Source organism: Lycium barbarum, chromosome 1 (assembly GCF_019175385.1).
Source record: "Lycium barbarum isolate Lr01 chromosome 1, ASM1917538v2, whole genome shotgun sequence".
NCBI lineage: Eukaryota > Viridiplantae > Streptophyta > Magnoliopsida > Solanales > Solanaceae > Lycium > Lycium barbarum.
Window position 1 is genome coordinate 91,005,418 of NC_083337.1, and position 18,394 is coordinate 91,023,811.

The window sequence follows — 18,394 nt, forward strand, 5'->3', positions numbered from 1 at the left end:
ACATGTGGGATAGGACGGCCAGTTGCATTAGGGAAACAGCTAGAGAGGTGCTGGGGGTCTCGAAGGGTAGCCGTGGTTGGCACCGAGGGGACTGGTGGTGGAATGGAGGAGTTCAAGAGAAGGTGGAAGCAAAAAAGGTGGCGTATACGAAGTTGGTAGACAGCAATGATGATGAGGAGAAGCGAACGAATAGGGAATTGTACAAGAGGGCGAGGAAGGAGGCAAAGTTAGCAGTTACGGCGGCAAAGACAACAGCTTTTGAACGCCTGTATGCAGAACTAGAGGACAAAGGCAGGGATAAGAAGTTGTACAGACTAGCCAAGGCGAGGGAGAGGAGGGCGCGTGACTTGGATCAGGTGAAGTGCATCAAGGACGAGGATGGCAGGGTACTAGTGGAGGACGCTCTCATTAGACGGAGATGACAATCATACTTCCACAAACTCTTGAACGATGGTGGGGACAGAGATATTGTGTTGGGAGATTTGGAGTACTCTGAGAGGTGTCGTGATTTTGGATATTGTAGGAGTATAAAGGTTGAGGAAGTTAAGGGTGCTGTCCGTAGGATGAGTAGGGGTCGAGCGACCGGGCCCGATGAGATTCCTGAGGAATTTTGGAAGACTGTAGGCAGGGCAGGTTTAGAGTGGTTGACCCGACTCTTTAATGTCATCTTTAAGGCGGCTAAGATGCCCGAAGAATGGCGATGCAGTACAATGATTCCATTGTACAAGAACAAGGGCGACATTCGAAGTTGCAACAACTACAGAGGGATCAAACTGCTAAGCCACACTATGAAAGTGTGGGAAAGGGTGGTGGAGATGAGGGTGAGGAGAGGCGTGTCTATCTTAGAGAACCAGTTCGGATTCATGTCGGGGCGCTCAACTACAGAAGCTATTCATCTTGTACGGAGACTTGTGGAGCAGTATAGGGAGAGGAAGAGGGACCTACACATGGTATTCATCGACCTAGAAAAGGCATACGACAAAGTGCCGAGAGAGGTTCTATGGAGATGCTTGGAGGCTAGAGGTGTACCTGTGGCGTACATTAGGGCAATCAAGGACATGTATGATGGGGCCAAGACCAGGGTAAGGACTATGGGAGGAGACTCAGAGCACTTCCCAGTGATGATGGGGTTACACCAGGGATTAGCTCTTAGCCCATTTTTATTCTCCTTGGTGATGGATGGGTTGACGCGGCAAATTCAAGGTGAGGTGCCATGGTGTATGTTGTTTGCGGATGACATAGTCCTGATTGACGAGTCTCGCAGCGGGGTTAACGCTAAGCTGGAGGTTTGGAGACAAACTCTGGATTCTAAAGGGTTGAAGTTGAGTAGGACCAAGACAGAGTACTTGGAGTGCAAGTTCAGTGAGATAGTGCATGAGGCTGATGTGGAAGTGAAGCTTGGCACCCAGGTCATACAGAAGAAAGATAGTTTCAAGTATCTTGGGTCTATTATACAAGGAAATGGGGAGATTGATGATGACGTCACACACCGTATTGGTGCAGGATGGATGAAATGGAGGCTTGCCTTTGGAGTGTTGTGTGACAAGAAGGTGCCACAGAAACTTAAAGGCAAGTTCTACAAAGTGGTGGTTAGACCGACTATGTTGTATGGGGCAGAGTGTTGGCCAGTCAAGAAATCTCATGTTCAGAAGATGAAAGTGGCGGAAATGAGAATGCTGCGATGGATGTGTGGGCACACTAGGAGCGATAGGATTAGGAATGAAGTCATCCGAGACAAGGTTGGGGTAGCCTCAGTGGAAGACAAGATGCGGGAAGCGAAGCTGAGATGGTTTGGGCATGTGATGCGGAGAGATGCAAATGCCCCAGTGCGGAGGTGCGAGAGGTTGGCCAGTGACGGTTTCAGAAGAGGTAGAGGTAGGCCGAAGAAGTATTGGGGGGAAGTGATTAGACAGGACATGGCGCATTTCCTGCTTACCGAGGACATGACCTTAGATAGGAGGGTATGGAGGACTCATATTAGGGTAGAAGGCTAGTAAGTAGTTGCGTTTATCCTTTCTTACGAGTAGCTATGTTGCTCTATAGTTTCTTGTCTCTTGATTTCTGCGAGTATCTGTTGGTTTATAATGGCTTATTTACTCACTGTTTTCATTTTCATAACTGCTTTGATGTGTTTGCCCGTATCTGACCTTTCTTATGCTTTCTCTTGAGCCGAGGGTCTTCCGGAAACAGCCTCCCTACCTAAGGTGGGGGTAAGGTCTGCGTACACTCTACCCTCCCCAGACCCCACGTTGTGGGATTAACTGGGTATGTTGTTGTTGTAATGCCCAATGTCCACTGAACGATATAGATCTATGCAAAAATATACTCAAGAGTGTCAATCGAGGTCATTTGACCCAATTCCATAATTTAAGATTTGGTCAAAGTCAACTCTAAATAAACCACGGTTCAACATGGTCAAACCTCTTAACAAAATTTAAATCCAAGTTACCCATAACTCACGAGTCCAAATCTATGCGTAGATTTCCATTTGGAGGCCATTTAGTTCATCAAATCCATAATTTAGTGTTTCTAGGGCATCGGCCTAAAATCCCCAATTTCCACAATAAATTCCAGGTTTTAATGCTTAATCTTCAATTAAAAGCAAGTATAATCACCATGAACGACTTTAGAATCACTTCCTTGAAGTACTATGAAGTTACCAAGTTGAAATCCCTCAATTCCCGTTTCTAGGTTCGTCGAAGATGGTGAAGATGAGTATGAAATTACGGACTGGTCCATATATACCTTTCAGCATCACGATCGTGGCACATACCTCGCTATGGTGTTACTGGACCTAGCCTGGCTACATCGATCGCGGGCAAAGACCCGTTATCACAAGACCTGACCTGGTCAATAAAGCTGTCCATCGTGGCATTGACCTCACAATCACAATGAAGGTCGACTGTCTCAGATCAAAGATTCCTCTGCAAAAGCGACACTTCCTCCACGAGCGCGATATTGCACCAGAACACCAGAAATTGCACCAACTGCTTTTTTCAATTTCAATCTTGTCTGAAACATGTCCAAACCCCTCGAGTCTCAACCCAAACCAAGCCTACAAGTTGCAAATTACTATATCAGCATATATACATGCTTAAAATGCATATTAACCCAAACCAAACCTACAAGTTGCAAATTACTATATCAGCATATATACATGCTTAAAATGCATATTAGGTTGTTACAATAATTAATAAGGATGTTTAAGCCCTTAGATCGTCTGGACGTTTTAATATCATATAAACATGTGAGAATTGTGTGGATTTTTCTAAAGTGTGGAGTGTATATATGAGTAGATTCAAGTGTCATTGTTTTCCAATAAACTATTATGACAAAAAGGGAGAATACTTCATAATATGAATTCAACAAGACGCCTATAGGCTAGATGTCCCCTTGTTATTTAATTCTATGAAGGGCCATCCTCACTTGATTAGCAGAAGCAGCAGTCAGAAAGAACTTCGCTTTCTTTCTAGTAAACTCATTTGGCTATTCTGTCCACCCTTGATTTTTGTGATTGTATTATGGAGTTCCAACTTACCCTCACCGTGGTTCATAATCATTTGTCTGGCAGCTACCCAAGTTTTAACTAATACTCATATCAAGTTTGCCTCAAGATCCAGATATCTTAAACTATCTTGCGTTTTATTTGAATTTGGATTCTAGTTAATGTTTTGTATTTCTAGAACATTCGATCAATCAATCAATGAATCATGTCTCAAGCTCCCAAACCCAAACTAGTTGGAGTCAGTTATATGAACTCCCTATAACCATTCCACTGTATTCGTGTCCATGCCATTCTAATACTAAATAACTTATTCTAAGAAAGACAAGTTAGGGTTCTCTAACTCTGACATTCTATCTAAAACATGAAAGACGGAAAATTGCTAAAGTACTCAGCTATATAATGTGACAAACCTTGCACTTTATCTGTTTGCTCATGATTTTAAATTTGTTTGCGATGGCAATTTCTTTCTCTAGGGTCATGTTCCACCTGTGCAACGTACTGCACTGGAAATACTTCCACAATTGCGTCCAGCAGAACACCTTTCTTCCATGTGGTCACCGCTGCTTACAAAATTATTGTTGTATCTTCCAAGCTCTGTTTCCTGTATGGGCAAAATTGAAGATGAGAGCCACCATGAGACCAGTGAGAGTAGTTACTTGTTTGGAAATCAATACATTTCTTTGAGCTGTTTTATATTTTTAAACAAAACTTATTTTGTTTGATATTGTGTGTCCCAGGGACCAAAGATGATGCTGAGATCAGTAATGGAATTGCTTCAGAATCCCAAGGGGAAGTGGAAGCTTCACCTAGGAATCCTGAATCAACTACAGTACCAAGTATCTCAAATCATATTTTCGCGGAAAAACTTGTCCCCGTGTTAGTGGATCTCTTCTTGCAGGCTCCACCTGCAGAGAAGTACAAAATTTTACCTGATATTATTCAATCTTTGGGAAGGTGAGAATTGATCATGTATGATAGATCCTCTAGTTTCTTTTTCCGTCTATCATTAAAGACGCTGATTACAGTGTTTGATAAAAATATTACTCTGAAGCATATTCTTTTGAAAGAGGGAAACCATCTTAAGGAAAACTATCTTAAAGAGTTGACTAAGGGATGCAAGATTTTGCAACCTTGTTATGAAGTTGAGAGAAATAGCTTAGGATCCAATCTTGTTATGAAGGCGGGTTAAATAGGGAGCTTATAATACCATTCTCATGTTCTCTTCAGTTAATCATACAAAATTACTAGGGAAGACTGTCATTAGATATTGATAAAAATTAGAAATGATCTACTTTTGACATAATCTTTTCTCGTCTCTTCCTGAATTTGTAGGCTTCTATTGTATTTTTGTTTTGTTTTATTTTGGCTCACATGTCAATGATACATAAGTCATTCTGTATGGATCACAGTTGGAATTACTTATACTCCTTTTATTGGTTGTGTTCCTCTTTCAAAGAGATTAACATGCTCAAAGAGTTTGGTGCTTCTTGTAAATTGAGTTCTACATTTATTTTGTAGATGTATGATAACAAGAAGAGACAATCCTGATGGCTCACTTTGGAGACTAGCAGTTGAAGGTTTCAGTTGCATTCTGCTTGATGATATCAGCAAACTGACAGAGAATGCAGGGCCAGAGTTGATAACCACACATGCAAGAATGCGTATCTGGAAAGAAGTTGCTGACATTTTTGAGATATTTCTAATAGGGTACTGTGGTCGTGCACTTTCAGTGATGGTGGACAGTGCTGATGAATCTCTGGAGATGAATCTCTTGGATATTCTAGGAGACAAGATTCTCAAATCACAGATTGATGCGCCTCTTGAAGTAACTGTCCAACCCAAATCTTTTTAGATATTCGCAATCTAGTTCTTTCACTTTACATCTGCACATATTTAATAACTTTTCACAAACACTTCATTTTGGGCCACTTAGTACCTTCCCATGCTAATGAACCAAGCCCATTTTTGGAACTTCTGTATGCAAGATGTGCTTGTGTTTCTGGAAGTTCCAAAGGTTGAGAAAGAATTAAATTCTGTCTATCATGGTTTTCTCTCAATCTATTCGGTGCCACTTGGCATTAGCCAATAAACTGTTTCCAATTAGGCCCAATTTCTTTTTCGTTTTCTAACAACTAAGTCCAACAAATGGCCAGCTGTCACCATCTTTAGGACCCTTGTTTGTGTAAATGATTTAACAATTAATGGTTCCCGTTGCAAGTAACTGAATCCTCGAAAATAGGCTAGGGAAAAAGAACATATGCATTTCAGATGACACAGCTCTGGTCAATAAGATGTGAGATTATAGGAATTATTTATGGCCTTCTGCATAGATAAAATCAGCTATGGATTAATAACCCAGATTGTTGGCTTGAGAAGTTCAGCAGATGATAAAATATGATGTTTATCCATTTTTACAGCTCAAGACTTTTTGCTTGCTATAGTAGAGTTATATCTCCATTGCCACTTGAAGTTGTATGTCTCTCTGTTTGAATTCATATATTTTAATGATGCATTGAAGAAGTAAACGTTGATATCAAGTGTAATGCTGATGATCATGTTAATTGCAGATTCTGGAACGTCTAATCACCACTCTGGATCGGTGTGCATCACGTACATGTTCCTTGCCTCTTGAGACTGTCGAACTGATGCCTACACATTGTAGCAGGTTCTCTTTGAACTGTTTGCAAAAGCTGTTCCTTCTGTGCAGGTATATATAGTACTTTGTAATTGACACTATCTTTCCTGGTTTCCATGTTTGCGGATATTGTCCTTTCACACTCATTTCACTTGGTTTCAGCCATGAAACTGGCAAATGGAATTCAACTAGATCTGAAGTAAGCAACATGTCAATAAAAGTATTAATAACCAGATGTGAATTCATTCTGGAAAGGTACTTGATGGATGAGAACAAGTTAGGTGGGTGATCTATTTTATATTGAAAGGATGTCAATTGCTTCTCTTTTTGTTATACTTGTTTCCTTCTGCTTATTTTTCAAATCATACAATTACGACTCAGGAGAAAATCCATTGCCAGCAGCACGTGTGAAAGAAGTTATCTTTATCCTCCAAGAGCTTGCACGTCTTGTGGTTCATTCAGACACTGTATCCCAACTTCCTTTACATCCTTACTTAAGAGAAGGCCTTACAGCAGAGAATCAAGCAAGGCGTTCACATTTACTTGTTCTTTTCCCATCCTTCTGTGAACTTGTCATATCAAGGTAAACAGGTGAAACGGCGAAAGAGAATGTGGTTACACTGTAAATTCTTCTGTCTAGGCATCTTTTGGTTAAAGGAGCTATTGTAACATAGTTTGGTTTCGTAGCGAACTTTTGGCACTTCCTTTCTATTGTTGTTTTTCTTAATTAAGAAGTTGATATCTAATATGAGGTAATACTTTATTGGCAGGGAAGCTAGAGTGAGAGAGTTGGTGCAACAATTGCTAAGATACATCACAACTGAGTTGGGATTACGGAAGTCTAGTGTAGCAATTTGAAAGAAATGGAAAATGGTTGCATTTTCTAACAGTTGGCACCTAACATTTGTATTTTTCTTGGTCTCCTCCAGTTTTCGGTGTTTCATAATGGATGCCTTTGTGCATTATGCCAAATAGATGAACTCGAGAAAACATGGTTAGTGTAAAAAAAGAGACATCCATCGACGTCTTGTACATTGTTGTATGTATCTTCTCCTTTTACTCAATGAGGAGGTATCTTTATTCTACCAGCCTCTGGCAAACCTATACTATTGTCCGATTGAGTTACTTTTCTTCCGTAGTTTTTGTTATGTTTTTTACGTTATCTTGCTGCTTTCAAGTTAAATTTTTAACTGACTTGTTCTATTTTACTATTGTATTATGTGCCTCCCTGTCGTTCAAATGGTCTATGGCATCCCAATTTTAGATAAGAAAGAAGTGGTCAGTCAAGAATAGACACGTATTTTGTGAACAATACAAGATTCACCTTTGAGGACCCAACCAAAAATTGAGTTGCTGCAGATCGTTAATGAAGTGGAAAAGGGGTGAAATTCAGGTGCATTAGAAGTTGTACCCTAAGCTTGCGCAGTGCGACCTTGTCGTTAAATTGGGTTAAGGGTTTAAGTATTTAGTTCGGCAATTAGGCCCTTTTATGTTTTATGTCTGTTTTACTTTATTTACACATTGACCACAGTCATTTCTATTTCTGAGTTCAATCAGTCCTTGTCAGAGGTTGTTATGGATTTGTACGATCCTTATCCTCATTTGTAGAAACGACATGAATCAGCTAGGGTTTTATGATTGGTATATAATGTAATGTGCTCTTTATTTAGTAGCTATCAATCAAAATACCCTTAAGCTGTATCTTTGCTTAATTTAGTATAGCTTCTTCTTACTTTATTCCATTTCCATTTCTGTCCTCCATCATTTGGTATCAGAGCCTGACTCTGAGCTCTGTGGGAATCATTAATGACATTTGATATGAGTGAGTTGAAGTCTATGTTTGAGAGTGTAACAACCCGATTGGTTGCTTTGAGCTTTTAGGCTTCTTTTCCCCAAAATATCCTCTTCGTAGTTTCATCTTGGTATTTATGACTTGAGGGGATAGGTGGCGTGGTTCCCGAGGAAATCAGGTGAGTTTTAGATTAGTTTTAGCTAAATTGGAAGTTCTTAAGTCAAGGAAATGAGAAAGTTTGACCAAAGTCAACATCGGGGGTACATGTGTCATTTTTGAAGTTTCGTCAATTCCATTAGGTTTGGAATGTGATTTTTGACTTAGTTGGACTGTTGGTTCGGGTCTCGAGGCATTCAGGTATGATTTGGATCATTGGTTAAAAATATAATATTTTGAAGATTGGAGTTGACCTTGGTCAACATTGGATTAAGATGACCTTTTTTGGGAGTTCTGAGTGCGCGAGCAGGTTCGTAGTGTGTTTTATGATTGAAATGAATATATGGTTTGTGTTCGAGAGGTTCTGAATGAGTTTCGGGTGTTGCATCGAAGATCGGAAGCATATTTGGTATTTTCCGGTGTGATTTGGGGGTTGCAATCGCGACCCCCTGGTGACGATCGCGAAGAATAAAAAGTTTCGTGCAAAAAAATTTTTGCCTTGGATAGTGTTTTAAAAATCAGATTGGGATTTAGAGTTTTGGGCATATTGTGACTTCTAGAGCTCGGTTTGAGGCGATTTTGGGGGCTAAATTCTCGTCTTCGAAAGGTGGTAAGTCTCTAACCTTTATTTTGGTGTTTCCCCGTAATTATTTCTACTAGTTATCATTTTATCCGTGTTTGGGTTGTAGAAATTGAATTTTGAGCCCTAAAGTTGAGAAATGATAAATCATAAATTTGAGGGTCAATTCATGGATGAAATTAGTTGATTAAATACATATGCAGCTCTTTAAAGTTGGCATAGAATTTCATTTTGGCACCTAAACTATGGCTTGTTCCTATTAGGCACTTCAACATAATTAAACACATTTGATACTTTTATGGTGCGTGGATGCTACTCTCTTCTGAAGCTTAAAAAAAGAGCAATAAAATGTTACATGTCAGCAACAATATAAAACTGTGCACGTAAGAAAATAAAAAGAAGCTAATACCTAAAGAAATAAAATCTGTTTTTAGATAAGTTCCTCACCCGTTCCACCGTCCTCTCCATCCTACCCACCCCTAGGTTTGTCGTCTTCCGTATACCCACCTCCTTCTCCTGGTTCATCGTCTAATCTTCTCCATTGAAAAATATTTCCCTCTTTTTTTCTATCCCCTCCTCTCATCTCTTTCTATCAAGAAAAACAAATTCTGCTACCGTTTGGCAATAGATTTCCATTTTTTTTTTCAATTGAAAAACTTGATTTCGATAAAGTTTTTCATGCTTTGAAAATATATTTGGCCATAATTTTTCAAAACATATTTCACCTTTTGTTTTGGAAAACATGAAACATTATTTATACATATAAGTTTAAAAACTATCAAGAATATCCAACCATACAAAACATACATATTTACTAATCCCAAATTATGCAGAACATGATATTTTAATAACAACTGCTCATAATACACTTACTAACTACTACAATTCAAGTTATAATACAAAGATCCATTTTATCTTCGCAACGGATTTCTACAGTTGGCAGGCAATTTTTCCTAGAGTTTCTTCTTCTACTGTTTGGGCACAGTTTAGCTTGTTCACTTTATAAAAGAGGCTGCTTTAATTGTAAAAACGTGGTAAATACGACTTTAATGGAGGAACATGATAGATAGAATTAGTTGGGTGATAACTATATGACCTTTTTTATAAAGGCATAATAGCCTGGGAGGCCCCTGTACTTGTCCAGTTTTATCATGCCGGTGTTCGTACTTATGAGTTTGCCAACTAAACCTCTCTACCCTTAAAAAATAAGCATTTCAAGCCCCTCTGTCACTGCGTGTTCCTTACTTGCTTTGACATGGATGACACAACAGAACAATTAATGCCACATCATATCCACATCATTGGCCACATCAGTTTTTATATTCATCTACCAAAAAAATATTTTTATCCTCTATTTCCTTTGTCAAAATGTAATTTTTATATGAAAATAAATAGAAAGTTGCTAGATGATATTTTGCACATCCTATAACCATTTTTCCCGCTAATAGCGCCGCCAATGAAAAAACCAAAACCACCGCATCTCCGTCACCTCACCGGCTATAAATCCCCCCAAAAAAAGGTCTTCAATGGTGGAAACACTCTATTTTCCCCATTTTCGTCTCTCCTTCACCTCCATAGATGAACAAATCAGAATACATAAAAAAAATTGGAGAAAAAAAAACTAACTATGCTGAATTCTAGGAAAAAATTAAATATTGATGGATAAGGCAACATATATAGAAATGGCGTTCAATAAAGAACTTGAAGACTGTTTTTCCGGTTGCCGATATTGAGTCGCCGACCACTCTTTCTTGAAATGGATCTGCTTTTTTCTTGATGATTGAATTGAAAATTGGATTGTCTCCAAAAATGTGAGTTAAAAAGAGAATTTGAGATGGGGATCAGATCTGAAGAATCTGAAGAAGAAGAAAAGAGGAGGGAGGGGTGGGGGAGGGAAACTGAACAAGAAGAAGAAGAAAAGAGAAAGGGGATGGGGAGGGAGAACGCAGGGGTTTTTATATTTTTTATTTTTAATATCTTTTACATTTACTTTTAATATTTTTAAATCAAAATTCTTGTATTCACTTGTTTTTAAACGTGTGTAACCACACACTTTATCCGACTCAGCAAAATAAACGCCACATAAGCTTGGTCAATGGTCAGAGGGGTTTAAAATATCCATTTTGAACAAGTTCAGGGGTCTAGATGAAACCTTGAGGAGTACGAACACCGGCATGACAAAACCGGACAAGTATAGGGGCCTTCCAGGCTATTCTGTCTTTTATGAATTACAAAAGTTTGGGTAGTTTTTAAAAGTTTTGAAAATACAAAAACATAGATTTTGGCCCAAAAACAGGGTTGAGCCAGAATTTGGGATTTGAAGATTTGTTTTCAAATCTGTCAAATTTTATGACCAAACAAAGATTTGAAAACAAATCTTCAAAATATGCTCCAAACATCTATGGCCAAGAGGAGCTAAGAGACCCACATAAAATAGTAGATGGTGTTCGCGATGAAACGAATTAATTTCCGGTAGGGATTACTCATTTTTGTGTCTTTGTTTTTACACGGTACTTCACTGTAACAACGGTTTGATGATGAAAACTGGAAAGGGAGGTTCTGGTGTTAATTTTTAAAGTGAAAAAGGGCTTTCAAACGTGAATAGATAAAAAAAATAAAATGGTGAGCTCTGTTTTCAAATTGAAAATTGAAGAAAAGTCAGGCAATAATGGTGGAATTAAGAGGGGATCAAAGGAGGAAGAAGAAGGTGTGCAAAGAGAAAAGATATTGGGTATTTTCCTTTGACATTTCAACAATATTTTTCTCATTCATGCGCTTAAAATGAGTGAAACTCACGTTTTCTGCCAAGTCATCTTTTGTGTTTAATAGACGCAGTTTAATAGATGCCGGAGTGTCTAATAGGAACAAGTCATAGTTGAGATGTCAAAATGAATTTTTTTGCCAACTATAAGGGGATGCATATGTATTTGGCCTTCTAGATTAGAACCTATGGGCTATGGGTAAATTGGTTTTACAATAAAAATTTAGTTTTGCCCTTGTGGCTCGGGTTGGCTTTTTGTGTTCGTTTTTTTGTTCCGAAATAAAGTATAGCAATATGAGTATCGTTAGACTCATCTAACCTCGTAGAATACTATTTTGACTATATTGAACTCATTTGGCAAATTTAGACGCGGTAGAGCTTCCGGAAGGCTTATTCTTTGCTCGAATCGAGATTGGGATTGTTTGGAGGCACTGACGATGGGCAAGCTGTTCGTGAGCTATGGGGCTTCAAATATAAGGCAAGTTGAAACTTACTGGACCCTTTATATAGTGTTATGTGTTGGTTAATTTAATAAATTGGCGTAATGGGAAATTGGGGGTCCGGTAGACGAGCACTCGTGCGGGTACTGGTGTAACTGTATGGGTAACTAAATCTTGGACCTTCCGATCTACATAAATCTTCTGTGGACTCTGAGCTGCCAAAAGCTTGGCCTGAATGACCCTCACTCTCTAAAGAGAATCAGATCCGTATCCCAAGGTCGAACCTCAAATGCATCAAACCAACCAACCGGAGATCTACATCTCCTACCATACAAAGCCTCAAAAGGCGCCTTGTTGATACTCGAGTGATAACGGTTGTTATATGCAAACTCTGCCAATGGCACGAACCGGTCCTAATAACCATCAAAGTCTATAACGCAAGCCCTCAACATATCCTCGAGCACTTGAATGGTCCGCTCGGACTGCCCATCGGTCTGGGGGTGGAAAGCTGGATCCAATCGGGTACCCAACTCATCATGAAAAGCTCTCCAGAAATGGGAAGTGAAGATAGTACCCCGATCAGATATGATAGAAATAGGAACCCCATGAAATCTCATAATATCACGAATGTACAACTTGGCAAACTTCTCTGCAGAATAATAAATCTGAATAGGAATGAAATGAGCGGACTTAGTCAACCGATCAACTATCATCCAAATCACATCAAACTTGCCCAGGGTCTTCGGAGACCCACAACAAAATCCATGGCAATCCTCTCCAACTTCCACTCGAGAATGGGCATCCTTTGAAGCACAACACTGGGTCGCTGGTGCTCATGCTTAACTTGCTGACAATTACCACACTTAGCCACAAAATCGTCTATATCCCTCTTCATACGACGCCACCAGTTGTGCTGCCTCAAATCACGATACATCTTAGTCTCCCCCAGATGAATGGAATATTGAGAGCTATGAGCCTCAGTCAAAATCAAACGAATCAAGTCGCTAACACGAGGAACGCACACGCGCCCCTTAATCCTCAAAGTACCTTCGGAATCAATCATGGCCTCCTTGGCCTTACCCCTCATAATCTTATCTCGGATCTTGCTCAACTGAGCATCCTCAAACTGAAGAGTCCTGATCTGATCTAACAAGGACGATCTCGCCTCAACACAAGCTAAAACTCTTTCTGGGGCTGAAATATCAAGATGAACGAAACTGTTGGCCAGAGTCTGAACCTCCATGGCCAACGAACGCTCGGAAACAATCAACGTACTAAACTCCTCATGCTGATGGACTTGTGACTCAAGGTGTTATATCTCGTATTTTTATACGTCGAGTTATTCGCAAGAGAATCGACTCAAGTTAAAGACGGGATCATTTTCGGACACGAAATAGAAATCTTTAATTTTCAGTTTTTATTAGAACATAAAATTGTTTATAAATTTTATTTAGTGTAAAAATATTATTATTGGATATTAGGAATAAATTAATTGTGATTAGATTATTAAGTGGGAATTAGTAATTAATTAAATTAATTAGAATTAACTAAACATGTGGGCCCTACCCGATTTTTGAAAAAAAGAAAAGAAAAGAAAATTTAATTAACATAATGACTCACCATGAGAGGGGGCACGTGGAAGGCTCAAGGGCTGCATATAAAAGCATGTTTTGATGAACAATTTCGTTCATCATAAGTCCATTTACTCCAAGCTAAGTATTAGAAAGAAAAAAAAAAGGAAGCCAAGTTAAAGGCATTCGACCATGGCTGATTAGCCGAGAATGGTGTGGAAAAAAATATTAAAGTTTCAAGGTTATTTGATGATCAAGGTGTTGTGAAGATCCAAGTGATTAGCAAGGTTAAGAAGCCAACTTGTTAAGGTAAGAATTTATCATTTTCTATATGTTTTAGGATGAATTTGGACGTGTTGTGAATGTGCAAATGTGAATTTGATGTATGAAATTATATATGTTGGTGTTGGAATGTTGTTGTTGAAGTTCAAAGTTGAACCGTGTGACAGGATTATATGAAGTAAGGATTTAGACGTGTTGTAAATGTGTAAATATAAATTGAATCCATGAAATTATGTGTGTTGATGTTGAAGCATGGTTGGAGCCGTAGGGACTGTTTGTGTAGAAAGTGGTGAACTGATTTTACTTGGTATTTTGATTGTTGTTGCTATGAATTTTATGATGAGAATGAAGGTATTTAATGGTTAGAGTTGGAGTTAAATTTGTTTGTGGGCTGTTGTAAGGATTATAGTGATAATAATGTAGGTTACTTGCATATGAACGGATGATGTAATTGTCGTGTGGCTGCTGTTGTAATTTTACCAAAATTAGATGAAAAAATTATATGAAATAACGTGTAAGAATCGTATATGGTTTGCTTGGTGTGTTCGTAAGTATTCGCAAGATTTTCGAGCACCTTTTATGTCGTAGTTAGGGGCTGTTTCTGATATGTCGTTGTTGTTTTTGTTGAGCTTGAAAGATTGAGTGTAACTAAAGTTATACATGATGTTATTGTATTGGTTGGGCTGTTAGAAGATCGTTTCGATGAAAACGTTAAGACTGTGAATCATTAAGGGTAACTTGAATATGTAGTAGTCGTACGTGGATTGTATTCGAACATTATGAATGTGGGCTATTTGGAATGTAGTGCGGGCTGTCTGAAGTGTTCTCGAACCCTGTTTTGAATGGTCTCGGATTAGTCCTTGAATGTGTGGTTATTATGATGGCTTGGTTGTTATGTGGTTGGTTTGAAAACAAGGGAAACGTCGTCTAATTATCTAGAAAGGAATTACTAACGTTAGAATACGTTTTGAATCTCCCCGTAGCTTAACAGTAATTCTTGACGTCTTAATATAGGTTGAGATATTATTGGGCAGCGTATACGTGTTGTGTGGCGAATAAACGCTAAAGGTATGTAAAGTTAACCCTTATTTCTTTTTGGCATGATCTTTATGAAACAAACAGACGACGTATACATATATATATGACTCCAAAGAAGCTCCTATTCTTAGAGCCACTAGGATGACCAATGTTCTTGATTTCCAGAAGCTATTTTAGTATATCTTGTTACGTATACATGACTCCAGGAAGTTCTATTTTGATATAATCCACTGTGACACTCGAAAGGTATTTGATATGACTATTGTCTTGATTTTCAAATGATAGTTCGTTTTGATTATTCCATTGAGTCTTTGATAATGTTTTAAATTGCACATGGTTTCTCACTACTCTGCTCGTGCATGCCTCAATATATCGTTCACCGAGTCTCGGGCCGAGTATGTTATCGTGCACAGTTTCACTGCATTGTTCACCGAGTCCCTCACTAGACGGCCGGGTACGGTATATATATATATGATGATATGATGATATGTTATGGCGGCCAGGAAGGCATATGATGACTTTATTCACCGAGTCCCTCACTAGAGGGCCGGGTACGGTATATATGTATATTATATATGATATTGACATGCATGATTTATGTTTCAAAGGCAAGTGTTTTGGTATTCTGAACATTGTACTTGTTTCCTGTACTTCTTATTTCAGTTATGATCCTTTTACTGTATTTCATGCTTCACATGCTCAGTACATATTTCGTACTGACCCCCCTTTCTTTGGGGGGGGGGGGGGGGCTGCGTTTCATGCCCGCAGGTGCATATACTCGCTTTGGTGATCCGCCAGCTTAGGATTCCCTTTCTGCTGTCTTGGAGAGCTCCGTCGTTCCGGAGCCTAGATTTTGGTACAAACTTACTGATATGTATATGTATATATGTTTTTATCCAGGGGTACGATGGGGCCCTGTCCCGTCATATTGCACTGTTAAAACTCTTAGAGGTCTGTAGACATGTATGTGGGTTGTGTTCAGATGTGGTCAGTTGTGCCTATATGGTCATTATGGATGTTCTAGCGTTGTAACAGCCTTGCCGGCTTGCATATATTATTGTTTTGTTGTAGCAGCCTTGCCGGCTTGCATATATTATTGTTTCGTTGTGGCAGCCTTGCCGGCTGGCATATATCATCGTTTCGTAGTGGCAGCCTTGTCGGCTTGCGTAACATTCTGATATGTAGTGGCAGCCTTGTCGGCTTGCGTAGAATAATAATATATATGGTGGCAGCTTCGTCGGCTTGCGTATGTCATTATGTTGTGATTGATTGAGGACCTATAGTATCAGTCCAATTATGTTGACAGGTACATATAGGTGTCCAGCTCGGGCACTAGTCACAGCCTACGGGGTTGGGTCGTGACACAAGGCATCAACAACAACATTGGCTTTCCCTGGATAATAAAGAATAGAGATGTCATAGTGCTTCAGGAGCTCCATCCATCGGCACTGCCTGGAATTAAGATCTCTCTAGGTAAACACGTGCTGAAGGCTACGGTGATCGGTGAAAACCTCTCAATGGACACCAAACAAGTAATGCCTCCAAATTTTTAAAGCAAAGTCCACGACCAACAACTCCAAATCATGGGCAAGGTAATTCCTCTCATGGATCTTCAACTGAAGGGAAGCATAGGATATAACTCTACCCTCCTACATCAAAACAACACCCAAACCCACACAGGATGCATCACAATAAACGGCAAAATCCTTACCCTCCACAGGTAATGCCAGAATCAGGGCTCAAGTAAAAAAGGTCTTGAGCTTTTGAAAGCTCTCCTCACAATCAACGGACCACTGGAAGAGAACATCTCTCTGAGTCAATCTGGTTAATGGCAATGCAACAGAAGAAAAACACTTCACAAATCGGTGGTAGTAGCTGGCTAAACCCACGAAACTATGGATCTCGATCACAGTAGTGGGCCTCGCCTAATCCCTCACAGCCTCAATCTTCTGAGGATCAACCATGATCCCATCCTTAGACACAACGTGGTCCAATAATGCCAAAGACTCCAACCAAAACTCGCACTTCGAAAACTTAGCAAACAAGCTATTCTTCTTCAACAACCCAAGTGCAGTACGAAGATGGCTCTCATGCTCCGGCCCGAGGCTGATGGAATATGCCACCCCAAGTGCAGTATGAACAGGAATACCTTTGTGAACTCGCTCCCAATAGGAATGGATTCAAGGGGCGGATATGCACCGGTAGGATCGCGCACATGAGCCAGATAAGCTACACACCCCTTGTTGACTAATTTCTTTGCCTGAAGAAAGGAAATAATCTTTTTCGAAGCGGGGCTAGGCGTACCCCTCCACTTAAGTCTAGGAATGCCCGGCATGGCTAAAGTGACTGTTGTCACACCCTAATCTCCCTAGGGTGTGATGGGCACCCGACCCTTACTTAGGGCCGAGCGAACCCTCAGACCCTTAGTGCACACATAATCTTCTTAGACTTTTAAATCAAATAAAGATGAAATACATAGTACGACTTTCAGAAATATTCTTTTTCATCGTTATTCTCAACTCAAACAGAATCTGTAATCATGTAGAATTTATCACATAACACAGAGTGACATATCGGCTGATGGAGCCGCTTACAAAACTGACATTCTATACCCACGACTCTGTCTGCAAAGTCTCTAACTCCAATCAGAAATCATAACATGTGTACTCTGACTCGGCAACACTCCAGGAGCAAAGGGAGCTTGCCAACGCCGCTGGAACATCTTCTATAATGGCTTCTACTCATCTGGGTGTACCTGCGCGGCATGAAACGCAACCCCCGAAGAAAAGGGGTCAGTACGGATTATGTACTGAGCATGTAAGGCATGGAATACAGAAAACAGAACCATAATCGGAACAACGGTACAAAAAGTAAGTACATTAACCAGAATACCAAGGTGCTTATTTTCCGAACGTAAATCATACTTACCGATGTTATATGTCAGAAAAAGTACCGAAAATGAGTAAAACATCCAGAGTACCAAAATACTTACTTTCCAAACACAGATCATACGTGCCGACATCATATGTCACCATATACCTATACATATAATCGATCCATACGTAATATGATAGTGCCGAGGAACGTACGACCCGATTCATACATATCATATTAGTGCCGAGGAACGTACGGCCCGATCCATATATATATATAACATACTAATGCTGAGGAACGTTTGGCCCGATCCATATATATAACATATTAGTGCCGAGGAGCGTTCGGCCCGATCCATAAATATATATTATACTGCTGCGGAACGTGCAGCCCGATCCATACATATATTATACTGCTGCGGAACGTGCAGCCCGATCCATACATATATTATACTGCTGCGGAATGTGCAGCCCGATCCATACATATATTATACTGCTGCGGAACGTGCAACCCGATCCATATATATTATACTGATGCAGAACGTGCAGCCCGATCCATATATATATTATACTGCTGCGGAACGTGCAGCCCGATCCATATATATATTATATACATATATCCATAGTAATACTTCCTTTGAAAAAAAACATTTCTTGTTCATATATATACAGAAAATAGAACATATCATGTTGCCGAGGTGTCGGCTCCGATCCCTTTAACCCCATATAATATTGCCGAGGCGTCAGCTCCGATCCATATA

General features: G+C 39.6%; 1 protein-coding gene across 3 annotated transcripts in view; it reads left to right on the plus strand.

Annotated features, from left to right (window-relative positions):
* LOC132636265 (uncharacterized) overlaps nt 1-7,274 on the plus strand; it is a 45,107-nt gene extending 37,833 nt beyond the window's left edge. For all 3 annotated transcript variants that reach the window (XM_060353039.1, XM_060353047.1, XM_060353050.1), the window contains exons 38-44: nt 3,979-4,147; nt 4,243-4,459; nt 5,024-5,330; nt 6,073-6,212; nt 6,303-6,421; nt 6,522-6,723; nt 6,911-7,274. In XM_060353039.1, the coding sequence (XP_060209022.1) occupies nt 3,979-4,147; nt 4,243-4,459; nt 5,024-5,330; nt 6,073-6,212; nt 6,303-6,421; nt 6,522-6,723; nt 6,911-6,998 (1,242 nt within the window). In that variant the 3' untranslated portion in view covers nt 6,999-7,274. The remainder of the gene's footprint in view (nt 1-3,978; nt 4,148-4,242; nt 4,460-5,023; nt 5,331-6,072; nt 6,213-6,302; nt 6,422-6,521; nt 6,724-6,910) is intronic.
* Nucleotides 7,275-18,394: the final 11,120 nt, after the last annotated feature.